Source organism: Amborella trichopoda, chromosome 9, assembly GCF_054954075.1.
Source record: "Amborella trichopoda isolate Santa Cruz 75 chromosome 9, AtrichopodaSantaCruz75HAP2 v2.0, whole genome shotgun sequence".
In the NCBI taxonomy this organism is placed as follows: domain Eukaryota; kingdom Viridiplantae; phylum Streptophyta; class Magnoliopsida; order Amborellales; family Amborellaceae; genus Amborella; species Amborella trichopoda.
This window is the reverse complement of record NC_142344.1, coordinates 56,725,022-56,739,738: the sequence shown is the minus strand read 5'-3', so window position 1 is coordinate 56,739,738 and position 14,717 is coordinate 56,725,022. Positions and strand designations below refer to the sequence as shown.

Below are 14,717 nucleotides of genomic sequence, written 5' to 3'. Positions count from 1 at the left end.
TATAATATTTTTTGTTATAAACTAAAAAGATAAAACAATTTTACACCTCAGAAACCAATTACCTCACCAAAAGGACAGTGTTTGATATCTTCAATCTGTGTAAAATACCACATAAAGAACCCCAATTTCAATTCAAAAGAATAATAGATAACTAAATCGTTATACCTAAGGGGAGGGGGAAAAAAAAACTCCTAAACAGAAGAATAGAAATCACATTATTTGTAATTAGAAATAATAAATTACCTTGTGGCTTCGAGAATCAGTGTTGATTTGGATTTTATCTGAGCCTTCTTGAAATCCTCTACAAATAATTAACAAGATAACCAACAAGATAACCAACGATCGAATAAATAAATAAATACGAAGACAATGATGAAACCAAAAAAATTAGAGACACAATACAAATGCAATAAAATTGTATACGAAAATGCGAAGAAAATAGAAATTTGGGCACCTGAAAACTACAGTGCGATTAGCAGGTTTACCATTTGGGCGGACTGTAGCCTGCAATTTCCCATTAAACATAATATAACAAATAAACCCAAAAACTAAGAATTGAGATAGAGAGAGATCACCAGTAAAACTAAAGTCCAAAAATGAGAGGAAGAAGAACAAATAAACCCAAAAATTTAAGAGAGAGGACAATAAAAAATCAACCCAACATCCAAAAATCGAGGTAGAGAGAACAAAAATCACAAAAAAGGAAAAAAATAGGAAAACCCAAATCCAAAAATTAAGATAGAGAACAAGTAACATATAAACCGGAAACCCAAAAATTAAAAAAGTGAGACTGAGATAAACAAATAGAGATATACAGAGAGAGAGATTACGAGCTGGAAAAAGGAAGAGTATTTGAGGTGAGCGTTGGTTTCGAGTGCAGTCAAGAGGAGTTGCTTCCATGGCACCGATAAGGAACCCATTCCATTAGCATCAAAAATCACAAGGAAAAAATGCTACATAAGAAAGTGTTTTATTTAGCGTTGGAAAGCCCTCCGATTCATCATCTTACAATACTGGATGAGATTTGTATAAGGTGCCCACCTCATGCTATGGGTGTGGGTTTTTATAAGGTCGCAACTTTAAACAATCCAATTACCTCTCAATTTTAGAATGTAATTTTAGTGTAAATTTTTTTTAAAATTATCTGAAAATCTATTTTCATATTTGATTATAAAATTTTAAATCCTAAAATTGATTAAAATCAAGTAGAGCTACAAACATATTAAAATGTTGAAAATGGAGTGTCTAAATAATATATTATAAGATGCACTATTTTTGGGAATCAATTTTATTTTTTTTAATATTCATACATTAGAGGGTTTTAAAACATTAAAACAATATTTTCCGATGGCTTTTTTATATGCATCTTTGATTCTACATTTTAAAGTTGCAACTTTATATAAACTTTTTTCAATTTGAAATTCTAAAAATAATGATGATTGAGCATACCTATAAACACATTAAAAATAATAAAAAAAGGACGTTCCAGATAACTTTTTATGAGATGGACTATCTTTTTTGTCTATATCGTACATCTTGACATCAAGATGATCAATTGATAAGTTGTCCAACTGAACCCTATTTTTTACTAGATTTTAAGGTGCACCTTACTTCTACACTGTAAGGTTCCACCCTTATATAAACTTTTTCTTTAATATTTTATCTATAAATATATTAAACAACTATAGGGAAATAAAGAAATTGAGGAAGATGTCGCACATAGAATTAGAGCTGGGTGGGTAAAATGGAGATGTTGAACTGGAATTTTATGTGACCGTTGCATACCTGTGAAGCTGAAGGGCAAAGTTTTATAGGACAACTGTGATACCAACTTTGCTTTATGGGACGAAATGTTGGACGGACAAAAAATAATATCCTCATAAAATGAGTGTAGTAGATATGAGGATGTTGAGATGGATGAGTGGCAAAACAAGAAGTTATAGAATCCGACATGAATCCATTCGGGAAAGTTTAGATGTGGCACCAATAGTTGATAACATGAAAGAGAATAGACTTAGGTAGGCTGGCCATATGTGATGTCGACCCAGTGTAACACCTATTAGGAGGTACGAGCTACTTCAAATTGAAGGATTGAAAAGTGTAAATGGTAGGCCCAAAAAGATATAGGGACTTATCGCCTCACTGAGGGTATGGCCTTAAACTAACAGAACGATGGACCAGGATTCATGTTGCCGACCCCAATTACTTAGGAAAAGGTTATGATGATGACGAAGATGATTTTATATATGAAAAAAGTTTTTAATAAGTTTGTAGATACCCCATTTTAAATTTGGCAAATTCTATGGTTTTTTTAACCCTTATGACCACATTATCCTAATATATCCAATTTAATTACCCCAAAACTACCCAAATCCTATCTCAATTTGAAGTAGAGCCCAATAGCTTTCCAACGGTCCAAGAATCATCTGAATCGGACCTACGGATAAAGATATAACAAATGACAATTTAATTCCTAGGAGACCCTACTGTCGAGCCACAGGCCAGGCTATAATGGGCCGGACAGGCCTAGACATGGGTTGATGATGCAGTCAACACATCTGATGATGCAGTAAACGTGTTTTTTTTAATTAGATAAGGCTAAAACTTCAAGATAAATTCAAAAGATTTAGAAAAACCTCCAAATAATTTAAGAAAAATTACCAATTGAATCTTATAGATACCCACTCTCCCTAATCCAAAAAAAAGAGAAGAGACCAAAAAAGCCTCAGAACTTCTCGAAATTAGAAAAATTACCCAAAAATACAAAAAAATAGGAAAAACCCTTAGAAAATTCTTAAAAGTTTAGGAAAAATCCCCAAAATTTTAAAAAATTAGAGAAAATCTCAGAATTCATATTCAACCTCTGAATATCATAAAACCCTTAGAAAACTAAGGAAATTCTCCTTCAAACCCCGAGAAAGACCGACAACTTTAGAAAAATATTTAGATTGAAAATCTTAAAGAAAATAGAAACCCTAGCCTCCTGAAGTCCTAACCCCCAAGACTGAGAAAACCTAGACCTAGGGTATAAAAACCCTAGATCAAAACAAGAATTATGGCACAATAACCCTAGATCTAACCCTTTACACCAGAGATCTGTTGGTCAATATCCGAATTAGAGAGGCAAAGAGGACCTGTTCTGATATGGGCAGGCCCTCGAAGGCTCGGGAATCTCGGGGCATCCAGCCCGGTTTGGTATCATTTATTCCTCTCTCTTTCTTCTTTTTTATTGTTTTGCTTCTTTTATTTATTTTTGATCTATTAACTTGTCTTCAAAATCGTATTTTAATGCTCTGGATCATGCTAGCTCTACCATAGATCTAAGAGTAGATCTACTTGTTTCCGGACAAATCTGGCCTAAAATCTGAATTCGATCTGTCTCACTTTCTCTACCACTTTATTTACATCTTTTTAATTAGTTTAATGTGTTAAAATTCGAGAGATCTTTATCGAAAGATCTGTCAGATTTTCGTCGTAAACAATTTGGCGCCCACCGTGGGGCTATTTCGAGCTTGATCCAAGCTTCAAAATACAATTTTATTCACTTTTTTTCACTATTTTCAATCACAAAAGGTCCCAAAAGTTGGCTGTGACCAGAATCCTTGCTTTTTCTAGGCAAAACTCCCAGTGTTGCCCAAATTCAAAGGTCTCAGAAACCTTTAGAACTTTGTGGATCTATTCTAGGGACTCTTTTCTGACTGCGCAAAAAAATTCAGATCAAAATAAAATTTTTAAAAATACAAAAAAAAAAATTTCCAGTTCAATCTAAGCTTTTTTGTTTTACTTTATGCTAATTTAGTTCATCATAAATATTTTTATTTTCTGCTTCTTCCTAGTTTAAAGTAGTCTTATTTTATCAAGATTAACAATATAAAAATATAAAAAAATAATTGTTTGGGCGACACCAGTCGTGTCGCCCACCCTACAAGGGCAACACCACTAGTGTCGCCTGGGCGACCCTTGTCCCAGAAAAATTATGGGACCACCCCATATGACCATTCCAAGGACTTTTGGCTCCCTGTTGACCAATTTTTTACCTAAAATAAAATTTCTAAAAATATAAAAAAATATATATATTTTTTGTTTCAGATAGATCTGTTCTGTTTCTGCTTTTAGTTTGTTAATTTTGATTGAAATCATATTTTTCCTTCTTTCACCATGCTTAGTTTAATTGTGTTTCATCAAAATTAAAAAGATAAAAAATATATATATACATTAGGGTTGCTTACCCCTCCAAACCTAGACCCACTCTTGGTTCAAGCCGAGATTCGTGCACCATCTAGTCTAGGTTCTAGCATAAGTCTAAGTTTAAGAGTTGCCTCTAGAGTTAGACTAGGCTTACCCTAGTTCAGGATGTTAACCAAAATCCATTGAGTCTAATAAGTATAGGTTCCATTTTAGTCTTAGCCTAGGTCTTAGCTAAGGTTTTTGCCCCTGGTGTCAGGCTAGGTTTGCCCTAAGTTGTCGAGTTTAGATCTCACCTAAGTTTAGATTTTAGAACCGAGCCAAAAGCAATCACCATGTCAGTCACTCAAGGCGACCATGATGACTGCTCCACGACCGACTCTAAGTCTAACCTGCCCAAACCTAGGGACCAGTATGTTGCAATCCCCTGCAGTTATCGACAGACCTCAGGACAATCGATTATCCAACGCTCAAGTCTTCAATTAAAAGCAGAGTCCCAAGCATCTACTCCTAATCCTGATATCTGTGTGGCCCGAAAAGCCAGCTCCGCCCAACAAACCTTGTATAGTTAGGGAGTCCGACCAGGCGTCGTCCTACAGGGGATTTTAGGCAACCAAAGTAGAAGTCGAGTGAGGGAAGGAATTCATGCAACATCTAAAGCCAGTTCCCGTAACTCAAACCATGATAACTCGCAGGTGCAGCGATCTCAAAACCAAGACCTACCTAGGTCTAGAAGATCTAACCCAACCTCGAGCCACCATAGTACAGCTCTTGATGTCTTGAACACTGTACGAAGCAGAGGTGTCGACTCAAACCGACCCTTGAGTGAGATAGGCATCCAAGCTGCCCTCAAAAGTCTAATTGACCTAGGTTACACTGTTCATGCCTCAGCTTACAGGTCGATCCCAAACCAAGTTAGTGGTATAGGTCAACCCTTAGCACAACTGAGTCAGCTGATTCTTCAATTGGTCCCTTTTGTTCATCCGGTCCAACAACCCATGCAATTTCCGCAACCGATGGCGACACCTATGGGTCAGAACACCCCTCAGGCACCAATGTATCAAACCGCCCCGGTGACTACAGCTCATCAATCTTATGCCCATGCAGGCCAACATATACCCCAAGTTTCAACTTATCAGTTTACGCTTGGGAACCCAACAACCAGTGGGCCTACTGCCATGCCAAATACTTAACAAGAAGGCACCTTAAAAGCAATGCAGGATATGCTTGTAAGATTGGGCATGCATGAAATTCTACCCTCAAAAGCCTATGTTCATGAGACCCTTAGAGGCATGGAAGACCTTCCCCTGGGATTTGTCATCCCAGAATTTAGAAACAAGTTCAATGGGAAGAGCGATCTAGATACTCACATCAATGTGTACCTCCTCTCCGTTTGAGCTTTGCAAGATAGGCCTAACCAACTGAAGGTCATCTTTTCACAAACATTGACCGTGAGGCTCTTAACTGACATCGAAGAACAATGTCCACTCGACCACACATCACCCTAGACGAAATGTTCAACCTATTCGTCTTGCATTATCGCGGGTCGACACCAAGACCTCTCTCCCTGGGCGAACTCAATATAACTAAACAAAACCCCGAAGAATCCTTCAAGGATTTCATCGGTCGATTCCGCAAGACGGCAATGCGGGTCATAGAATGTCCACTTACAGACCCAGCCAAGATCTCCATAGTCTTAGAGAATGCTGCTCCTGAGTACAGTGCCTTCTTCAGCCAAAGTCTTATCCCCCACTCTTTCGACTCCATGATCGAGCGGGTGGTGCGACATGAAATACTTAGCCCGACAACAAGCCAATAACAGGTCCCAAAAATAAGAACAAAAACAAGGGGAATGATTCTGGTCAAGTCAATGATATCATCGTTAACGGATCGACCTAAGGTTCAGCTGCTCAACGCAACAATCAGAATCAAAACTGAAGGGGTCAGCCTAGAGCCAACGCTCAAAATAATAACCAAATGCGAGAGGATAATTTCTCCCCTCTCAAAGACCCATTAGAAAAAGTGTTGGAATTACTCTTGGCTAAGAATATGGTTTATCTCCCGCCACCATCTGAACCACCATTTCAAGTCACGAATAAGAGTAGGTGGTGCAAATGGCATCAAAACCATGCTCATGATACTCAAAACTGCATATATTTGAAACAAGTGATTCAAGGGTTAATTAATAGGGGGGCATCACTGTCGCACCTAGAAATCAACATGTCGAAGAGCCTAATCAAAAGATACGTATCTTCATAAAGCCTCTCCCTAAAAATATGGTCACAATGACCCAAAAGCCGGGAGCTCAAGGCAACTCAAAAGAGAACGTTGTCATTCACATGATTGAGTGTGGAGACAAAGAAGAGGATCCCAGCCAATTCATATTGGCTTGTGATCATCACTTTCAAGCACCCGAAGAAGATCTTTTGAGTCTCCTAAAAGGAATCCCTTCATCTCCAAACCTCGATAACCTTCCCAAATGGGACCGATATGATGAAGATGACACACTAGAGATTGATATGGTTAGGACCAATGAAAAGGCGTCATCTTCCAAACAAGGGGCCAACAGCCCAAAGTCTCTCATTACTCTTGCTAGGGCTGACCCTATCGAGCTTCAGGCTGACGAGGTCGACTCCTTAACCTGAAGAGGCAAAGTCTTTAAACCCATTCAATTAATGGCCAACACCCTCGATGAAAGAATGAGAAATACCTCAAAAACCAAACAACCAGCAGGGGTTGTAGATCACAAGCTGAACAAGTACATTCAAGGATCTGCAACCACCTACGATCTACCAGCTCATCTCGAGAAGACCCAGGCTCATATCTCCATCTTGGAGCTACTCACCAATTCACCAGCACATAGACCTCAGATAGAGAAGGTCTTTGTCAAGACACACATCCCCAGCAATACACAGTTGAATGAGTGGTGCGGAATGATCAACCAGCTGATGGCATCAACATCAATCGTGTTCACAGACAATGACATCCCAGCCAGCTTCAACTGATTTCACATCCAACCTCTACACGTCGCCGTCTTCATGCAAGGATATGAGATACGAAGAGTGCTTGTTGATAATGGGGCATCCTTAAACATATGCCCTATGAAAACAGTGAAGCAGATAGGCCAAAGCCCAGATGATTTTGAGCCATATCAACTAACTATCACTGCATACAACAGAACCAAAAGACAAGTTGAAGGCATACTGCCTCTCACACTCAAGATCGGCCCTACCGTCCAAGTGATAAAGTTTTATGTCTTGGACATAAAACCTTCTTTCAACATGTTGTTAGGAAGACCGTGGCTGCATGAAAACCTCGTGGTCGCCTCTACACTCCATCAATGCCTCAAATTTCCAACTAAAAATCGCGTCGCAAAGGTATGTGTTGAAATCCCTGCTTTTCTCAATCCTAGTATACATAACGGAAGGCTAGCTATAGGAGTCGAGCTTAGAGAAATCCTGCTCGCTTCCTTCGAGCAAGCCGATTGTGCCACTATACTCCTAGAGGTCGACGACCTTGTTCCTCAAATTTTGTAAACTTCTGCATCGATGGATGACATTATCCACTGTCAACATCGATACGATTTCGGGTCCCTTGAAGCTTGGCACATGCTCTTCTCCAAGGCTTCCAACCAGGCCAAGGCTTGGGTAGTCAAGGGCAAGGTGTACCAGAGGCAATTTCTGAATCATTCGAAGCCAAAACTGAAACGGAGATCGAAGAGATCTCGGGTGTTCTCTCACCTTATTGCAAAGCAGGATGAAGCCTTCAAGCTATCCGAGCTTTGTATCTGGAGGCATTCAAAGCATTGATGCTCTCGATGTTCGTCTTTCAAAACCGCCTAAGGTGATCCTTGAATCCTCAATGAGGTATAACTCTTCTTCCACATCTCAACCTATACAAGAACTGAAAATTGAAGACCTTTTTGCTAACTTGGATTGAAGGTATGCATAATCGGCTCTAACACAACCAAGCGTGCTCATCCACCGATTCAAACCCATGAACGAAATTGGTCAATCACTCGCCTATCTCGAGAATCGCTAAAAGCATACCAGCGGCACCTTCAAGTCCTGGTGCCAAAAAACGGATAGGCGCAGGGTGGCCATCTAACCACCCTGCACGTGCAGTCCCCAACATTTCTCTCGCAAGTCCCATAAAGGACACCTCTTGTGTTATTTAAAAAACTATTGAAAAATCAAAACATGATAAAACTGATAGTAATGAAAAAAAATTTCAAAAACGGCAAACACTCAAGATAGCCCGATAACAGTGCACAATACCCAAGATGATGAATTGAATGACTAAGACAAAGATCAAGAGAGCCAAGAGTTTGAAGAAATCCCTCAACCTAAGGAACTCACTTCCCATATTGAGCAATTCAAGAAGAGGTTCGATGGTGACCCAATGGCTATCATCGAAGAGACGATCAACATAAACCTAGGAACTGAGAATTACCCAAAGTTAACTAAGATTGGAACCTCCATAACTCCTGAGGAGTGAGTAAATATGATTTCCTTTCTCAAGGACTATCGCGATGTCTTCGCCTGGTTATACGATGATATGCTAGGGCTAGATCCCACATTAGTGCAACATCACCTAATATTCAATGAAGGGGCCGAGCTTGTAAGGCAGAAACTCCAACATCAAAAGACCTACCTTGAGCTCAAAATTAAAGAAGAAATCGACAAGCTGCTCAAAGCGAAGTTCATTACCCTTGTCAATTACTCAGAATGGTTGGCCAACATAGTGGTCGTATCCAAAAAGGACGGGAGGATCCGAGTGTGTGTTGACTACAGAGACCTCAACAAGGAATGCCCAAAGAACAATTTTTCATTACCAAATATAAATTCCTTGGTCGACAACACTGCGGGGCACGAGATGTTGTCATTCATGGATGACTTCTCAAGTCACAACCAGATCTTCATGGTAGAAGAAGACCAAACCAAGACTTCGTTCATAATGCAATGGGGAACTTACTGCTATAAAGTCATGCCCTTTAGCCTCAAAAATGCAGGGGCAACTTATCAACGGGCAATGACTAGCATCTTCCACGACTTAATGCACACCATCATAGAAGACTATATCAACAACATTCTGGTTAAGTCGAAGACTAGGCCTGATCATCTCACCAACTTGAGAACCATTTTCGAAAGGCTCCGGAAACATCAACTCAAACTCAATCATCAAAAATGTTCCATTGGGGTTGAATCCGGCAAATTACTAGGCTTTATAGTAAGCCAAAAAGGCATTAAGGTGGACCTGTCCAAAATATGAGCCGTCACTGAAATGCCCTCTCCCCGGAGCATCAGAGAAATTTGTGGGCTGTATGGTCGCATACATGCCATAAGGCGTTTCATCTCACAGCTAGTGAACAAGTCTGCGCCATTTAATAGACTACTCAAGAAAGATACCACATTCATATAGGATAATGAGTGGCAATAAGTGTTTGATCAAATCAATGAGCACCTCACTAAACCTCCCATCCTTAGTCCTCGTAGTCAAGACAAAACCATGTTCCTATACATGTTAATGAGAGACAAGAACATGGGGGTAATGTTAGGACATTACGATGACCATGGAAAAGAACAAACGATATACTACATCAGCAAGACTATAGTGGACTATGGGACAAGACACACAGATGTGGAGAAGCATTGCTTGATGCTTGTGTGGGCCATACAGAAGTTAAGACACTATGTCTTATCTCATTTAGTCAAGCTCATCTAAAAAATAGACCCACTCAAGTACCTATTGGAGACACCAGTCCTGAACGGACGTTTGGCGAAGTGGAGAATGCTATTGAGCGAGTTCAAGATCGAATATGTTACTTGAAAATCGATCAAACGACAAGCCATTGCTGACCACTTAGCTGCACATGCAATGCTAGATAACACTCTCATCAACACGGATCTCCATGATGAGAACCTCTTCACAATTGAGGAATTAATTTGGGAGCTATATTTCGATGGTGCAAGCAATGAATACGGGTCAGGTATAGGAGTCATATTATGCTCACCCGAGAAGATTTTAATGCCAACAACGTTAGATTCAATTTCCTATGTACTAATAACGTTGCTGAATATGAAGCCTTAGTAGCCCAGCTCGAGAACCTAATGGGAATGAAATTCAACAAATATGAGTGATTGGTGACTCCTTACTCGTCATAAACCAAGTTTAAGGGATTTGGAAGGTGAAAGAAGAAAAGCTCAAGCCCTATCAAGAAAAGGTGGAAAAGATGATCCTATATTTCAAGAAAATCACCTTCCAGCATATAACTAGGGAAAATAATCGGTTCGTCGACACCCTTGCGACCATTGCTTCAATGGTTGATATTCCTCTAAAAATCACCACGCAGCCATTTTATATCAAGAACAAACATGATCTTTCCCTCTAAGGATGGAAGAAGAAATAGAGCAAAAAATTGAGAACGATGGGAAAGTGTCTCTCGTGGCTTCAGATACGCTAGTTAAGGTAAAACCATGGTTCCACGATGTTCTATCTCTGCTGAAAGATGGGTTGTACCCTGAAGGAGCTACAAAAAATGACAAAGAAGCCCTTCGAAGGTTTTTTATGGGATTCTTAGTAAGAGGTGATCTCCTGTTTAAAAAGTCATTCGATGGCATCATTCTACGGTGTCTTGATCAATCAGAAATAGACCAAGTACTGATAGAGGTACATAATGAAGGAGGTCATTCTGACGCAGTTGCCTTAGCTCAGAAAATTAGGCTCCAAGGTTATTATTGGACCACCATGGCTTAAGATTATTGGAAGTTCGAAAAGAGGTCTCTCAAATGTCAGCTTTATGGAGACCTCATCCATGCACCGTCCGTACCACTCAACTCAACACCGCCTGTATGGCCCTTTGCCATGTGGGTTCTTGATATCATTGGAATGATCTCACCGAAAGTCTCAAATGGCAACCGTTTTATATTAACAACAACAAAGTACTTCACCACATGGGTAGAGGCCGCATCATTTGTCAAAATTGAGGGACAACATGTTGCATGTTTCATAAAGAACAATATTGTATTCAGGTTCGGTGTTCCTGAGTCAATCGGTACTGACAATGGATCCAATCTCAAAAATGAAAAGGTCTCTAAGGTGTGCAAAAAGTTTGGGATAATGCAGAAATTCTCCACACCTTACTACCCTCAAGGAAATGGACAAACAGAGGTTACAAATAAAAGACTTCTCAGAATTATAGACAGAATAATAGAAAGTGGCAAAGATTGACATGAAAAGCTAAATGACGCGCTATGGGCCTAACAGACAATTGAGAAGACTCATACTGGGATGACCTCGTACTCATTGGTGTATGGTATAGAAGCAGTGTTTCCCATTGAAGCTGAGATACCGTCTCTTCGAGTACTTATTCATAAAGATTCAGATGAGGAACAAAAGATCAAATCACGAATCGCTGCCCTTGTTAATTTGGATGAAAGATAACTACAAGCAACACCAAATATTATTGCTTACCAGCGTAGAATAGGGAGGGCATACCAAAGTAAAGTTGTTCCTCGACAGTTCAGGGATGGGGACATGGTACTCAAGAAACTCTTCCACACTCCTGGAAACCCACACCCTTTAGGAAAGATCAAACCTAATTGGGAGGGGCCATTCGTGGTCACCCGAGTACACGCAGGCAATTCTTACAAGATCAAGAATTAGAAGGGATGCGAGCTCAACGACCCCATCAATGCGATGTCTCATAAAATACTACCCATAACGGGCTCAAAAGAGTGGTGAAGACTTGAAAAGGCATTACAAAAAAAAAACTCCAAATATGAGTTTATGATTCAAAAACACTCGAGTACAAATAAGTACTTATAAGTTCCAACAATACGGCACAAGCAGACCCTGAGGACAAAGACTCCTCCTAAACCCTGCAGGTTCTCAACATAACCAACTTAGAAAGATGCCTGATGTAATATGAATGGAAAACTGAAGTGACTTTGATGAATCCTGGAAAAACATCGGGACCTCTCCAAGATGGAAGCTCAGCAAGAATCAAAGAACTCGTCATGGACCTGTGAAGCACAGAATGAAAGCTCTAAAGGTAAAAAGACAACTTCAAGACTTTTAAGTTCTCACGATCCCACAAGGAAATCCTTTCATTATCTTTGGGTAAAATATAATAAAGAAAATGACCATCAAAGGGGTCATAGGTGGCAAAACTGTAATGCCCGTTCATTTGAAAAGCGTTTTCTCAATCTGATTGTTAAAACCCTCCATTTCTAAAGCCCTTTTAGAAATGACTTTATCCATCACTACAAGAGGTTAAACTGTTAGTCGATCTGGCCTCGTTCTCGAAGCCAACTTTTTACGCCTGTTATGAAGGCTTGAAACTAGACAAGGCAATCCATGGTTGTATGAGTATAACTACCAACTACCACATATTAGAGATGAGTGAACCTCGTCAATGACCATATTGGCTAGTGTGGGAGCGTTTTTCTCTCAACTGGATCCCTGAGGCGAAATGAGGCAAGCTCATCCCCGTGTGTACATACGATGTCCCAAAGTCCAATTCAGAAAACGTCAAAACTTGTGGGACGTTAAAGAGCCGAGACAGGATAAACGTCAAACTCGTGCGACGTAAAAGAGTTGAGACAGGGACCGTCTAGCCCCATATGACGTGAAAGGTCGGGTGTATCTAGGGCACAACCACTCTATTCAATGGAAAAATGTCAAAATTGTGCGACGTAAAAGAGCCGAGATAGGGACCGTCCAGCCCTGTATGACATGAAAGGTCGGGTGTATCTAGGGCACAACCACCATGTTCAATGAAAAAACGTCAAACTCGTACGACGTAAAAGAGTAGAGATAGGGACCGTCTAGCCCCGTATGACGTGAAAGGTCGGGTGTATCCAGGGCACAACCACCCTATTCAAAAGAAAAACTTCAAACTCGTGCAACGTAAAACAGCGGAGACATGTATCGTCTAGCCCCATATGACATGAAAGGTAGAATGTATCCAGGACACAACCACCTTATTTCAATGGAAAAAAGTCACACTCATGTGATGTAAAAGAGTTGAAGCAGGTACCGTCTATCCCTATATGATGTGAAAGGTTGGGTGTATCCAGGGCACAACCACCCTGTTCGATGGAAAAACATCAAACTAGTGCGACGTAAAAGAGTCGAGGTAGGTACCGTCTAGTCCTGTATGACGCAAAAAGGTCGGGTGTATCCAGGGCACAACCACCCTGTTCGATGGATTCTGTCTATCCATGTATTGAGGTAAAGGGTTGGGTGCATGGTCCATCGCTGCATGATGCTAAACTGCTTAGAGGGCTCTATGATTGCAGGAGTTAAAACTGCTAACCAACCTTGTTTTTCGAAATATCTTTCTCTTTTCAAAATTTTCACTATGTCTTGTGTTTTTCAAAATTTTAATTTCTTTGTTAAAATCATAACATGTCCTTGCTCTAGGTTCTATTTCAAAATCTCCCCCTACTTTAAAAAATTCTAAAAAAGTCTTAAAAAAATGAAGGAGCTTGGACACTCATATATGATGATTATCGTGTTGCTGCCTCGTCTCTCATTTCGGATTCGGCCAAACAAGTCTCTTCCTGTAGAAAGCCTCTTCCTATAGACAGCCTTAGGAAACCCTAAGGAGATCAAAGAAAATGCGAGGGTTAAAAATTTAAACTATAAAAACCCCTGAAGTTAAGTGGCATGGCTAGAAAATCCAACTCAAATTTCAAGTGTTTGTAACTCATCGACAACTCACACCGAAAACCCTATGAGGAAAAATGCCCTAGGTGGGTGAGCTCAGTGAGCACAATGACTTTGAGGGATAGTTGGTGTGCCCCCTGACCACGTGACCTTAAGAAAAAATTTAGAATGTCTACATTATCTTTGACATTCACCTGCCTCTCGAAGGATAGGGAACGCCAAAGTGTCTACTAATTTGCCACTCACACGTCCCTCGAAGGATTGGGAGTGCCAAAGATGGGCAACTGTAGACACCCCATTTTAAATCTGGCAAATTCTATAGTTTTCTGAAACCTAAGGGCCACATTATCCCAGTAGACCCAATTTAATTAACCTAAAACTACCCAAATCCTATCCCAATTTGAAGTATAGCTCAAAAGCTTTCCAATGGTCCAAGAATCGCATGAAACGAACATACGGATAAAAAAATATAACAAATAACAATTTAGTCCCTATGAGACCCAATTGTTGGGCCGTGGGCCGGGTTATAACGGGCCCAACATACTGATGACGCAACCAACGCTTATGATAATGCAGTAAATGCATTTTCTTTAATTAGATAAGGCTAAAACTTCAAGATAAATCCAAAAAATTATGAAAAAACTCTAAAAATTTTAGGAAACATCACTAATTGAATATTATAAATAACCCCTCTCCGTAACCCAAAAAAAAGAGAAAAAGAGACCAAAAAAACCTTAGAAATTTCTGAAATTAGGAAAATTACCCAAAAATATCAAAAATAGGAAAAACCCATAGAAAATTTCTAAAAAAGTAGAAAAAAATGCCCCAAAATCCCAAAAAATTAGAGAAAATCTCAAAAT

General features: G+C 39.7%; 1 protein-coding gene across 34 annotated transcripts in view; it reads right to left on the bottom strand.

The window, feature by feature from the left end:
- Positions 1–941, bottom strand: part of LOC18447712 (Pyridoxamine 5'-phosphate oxidase family protein) — a 28,820-nt gene extending 27,879 nt beyond the window's left edge. For 21 of the 34 annotated variants that reach the window (XR_016041627.1, XR_016041626.1, XR_016041632.1 and 18 more), the window contains exons 1-4: positions 816–941; positions 455–504; positions 244–301; positions 63–95 (exon numbers count right to left, since the gene is read on the bottom strand). Coding sequence is in view for 18 of the 34 variants with exons in the window: in XM_020675832.2 (XP_020531491.1) it covers positions 63–95; positions 244–301; positions 455–504; positions 816–920 (246 nt within the window). In the remaining 16 variants the exon portion in view is untranslated. The remainder of the gene's footprint in view (positions 1–62; positions 96–243; positions 302–454; positions 505–815) is intronic. The other 13 variants (XR_016041629.1, XR_016041628.1, XR_016041633.1 and 10 more) reach the window with 2 other exon arrangements.
- Positions 942–14,717: the final 13,776 nt, after the last annotated feature.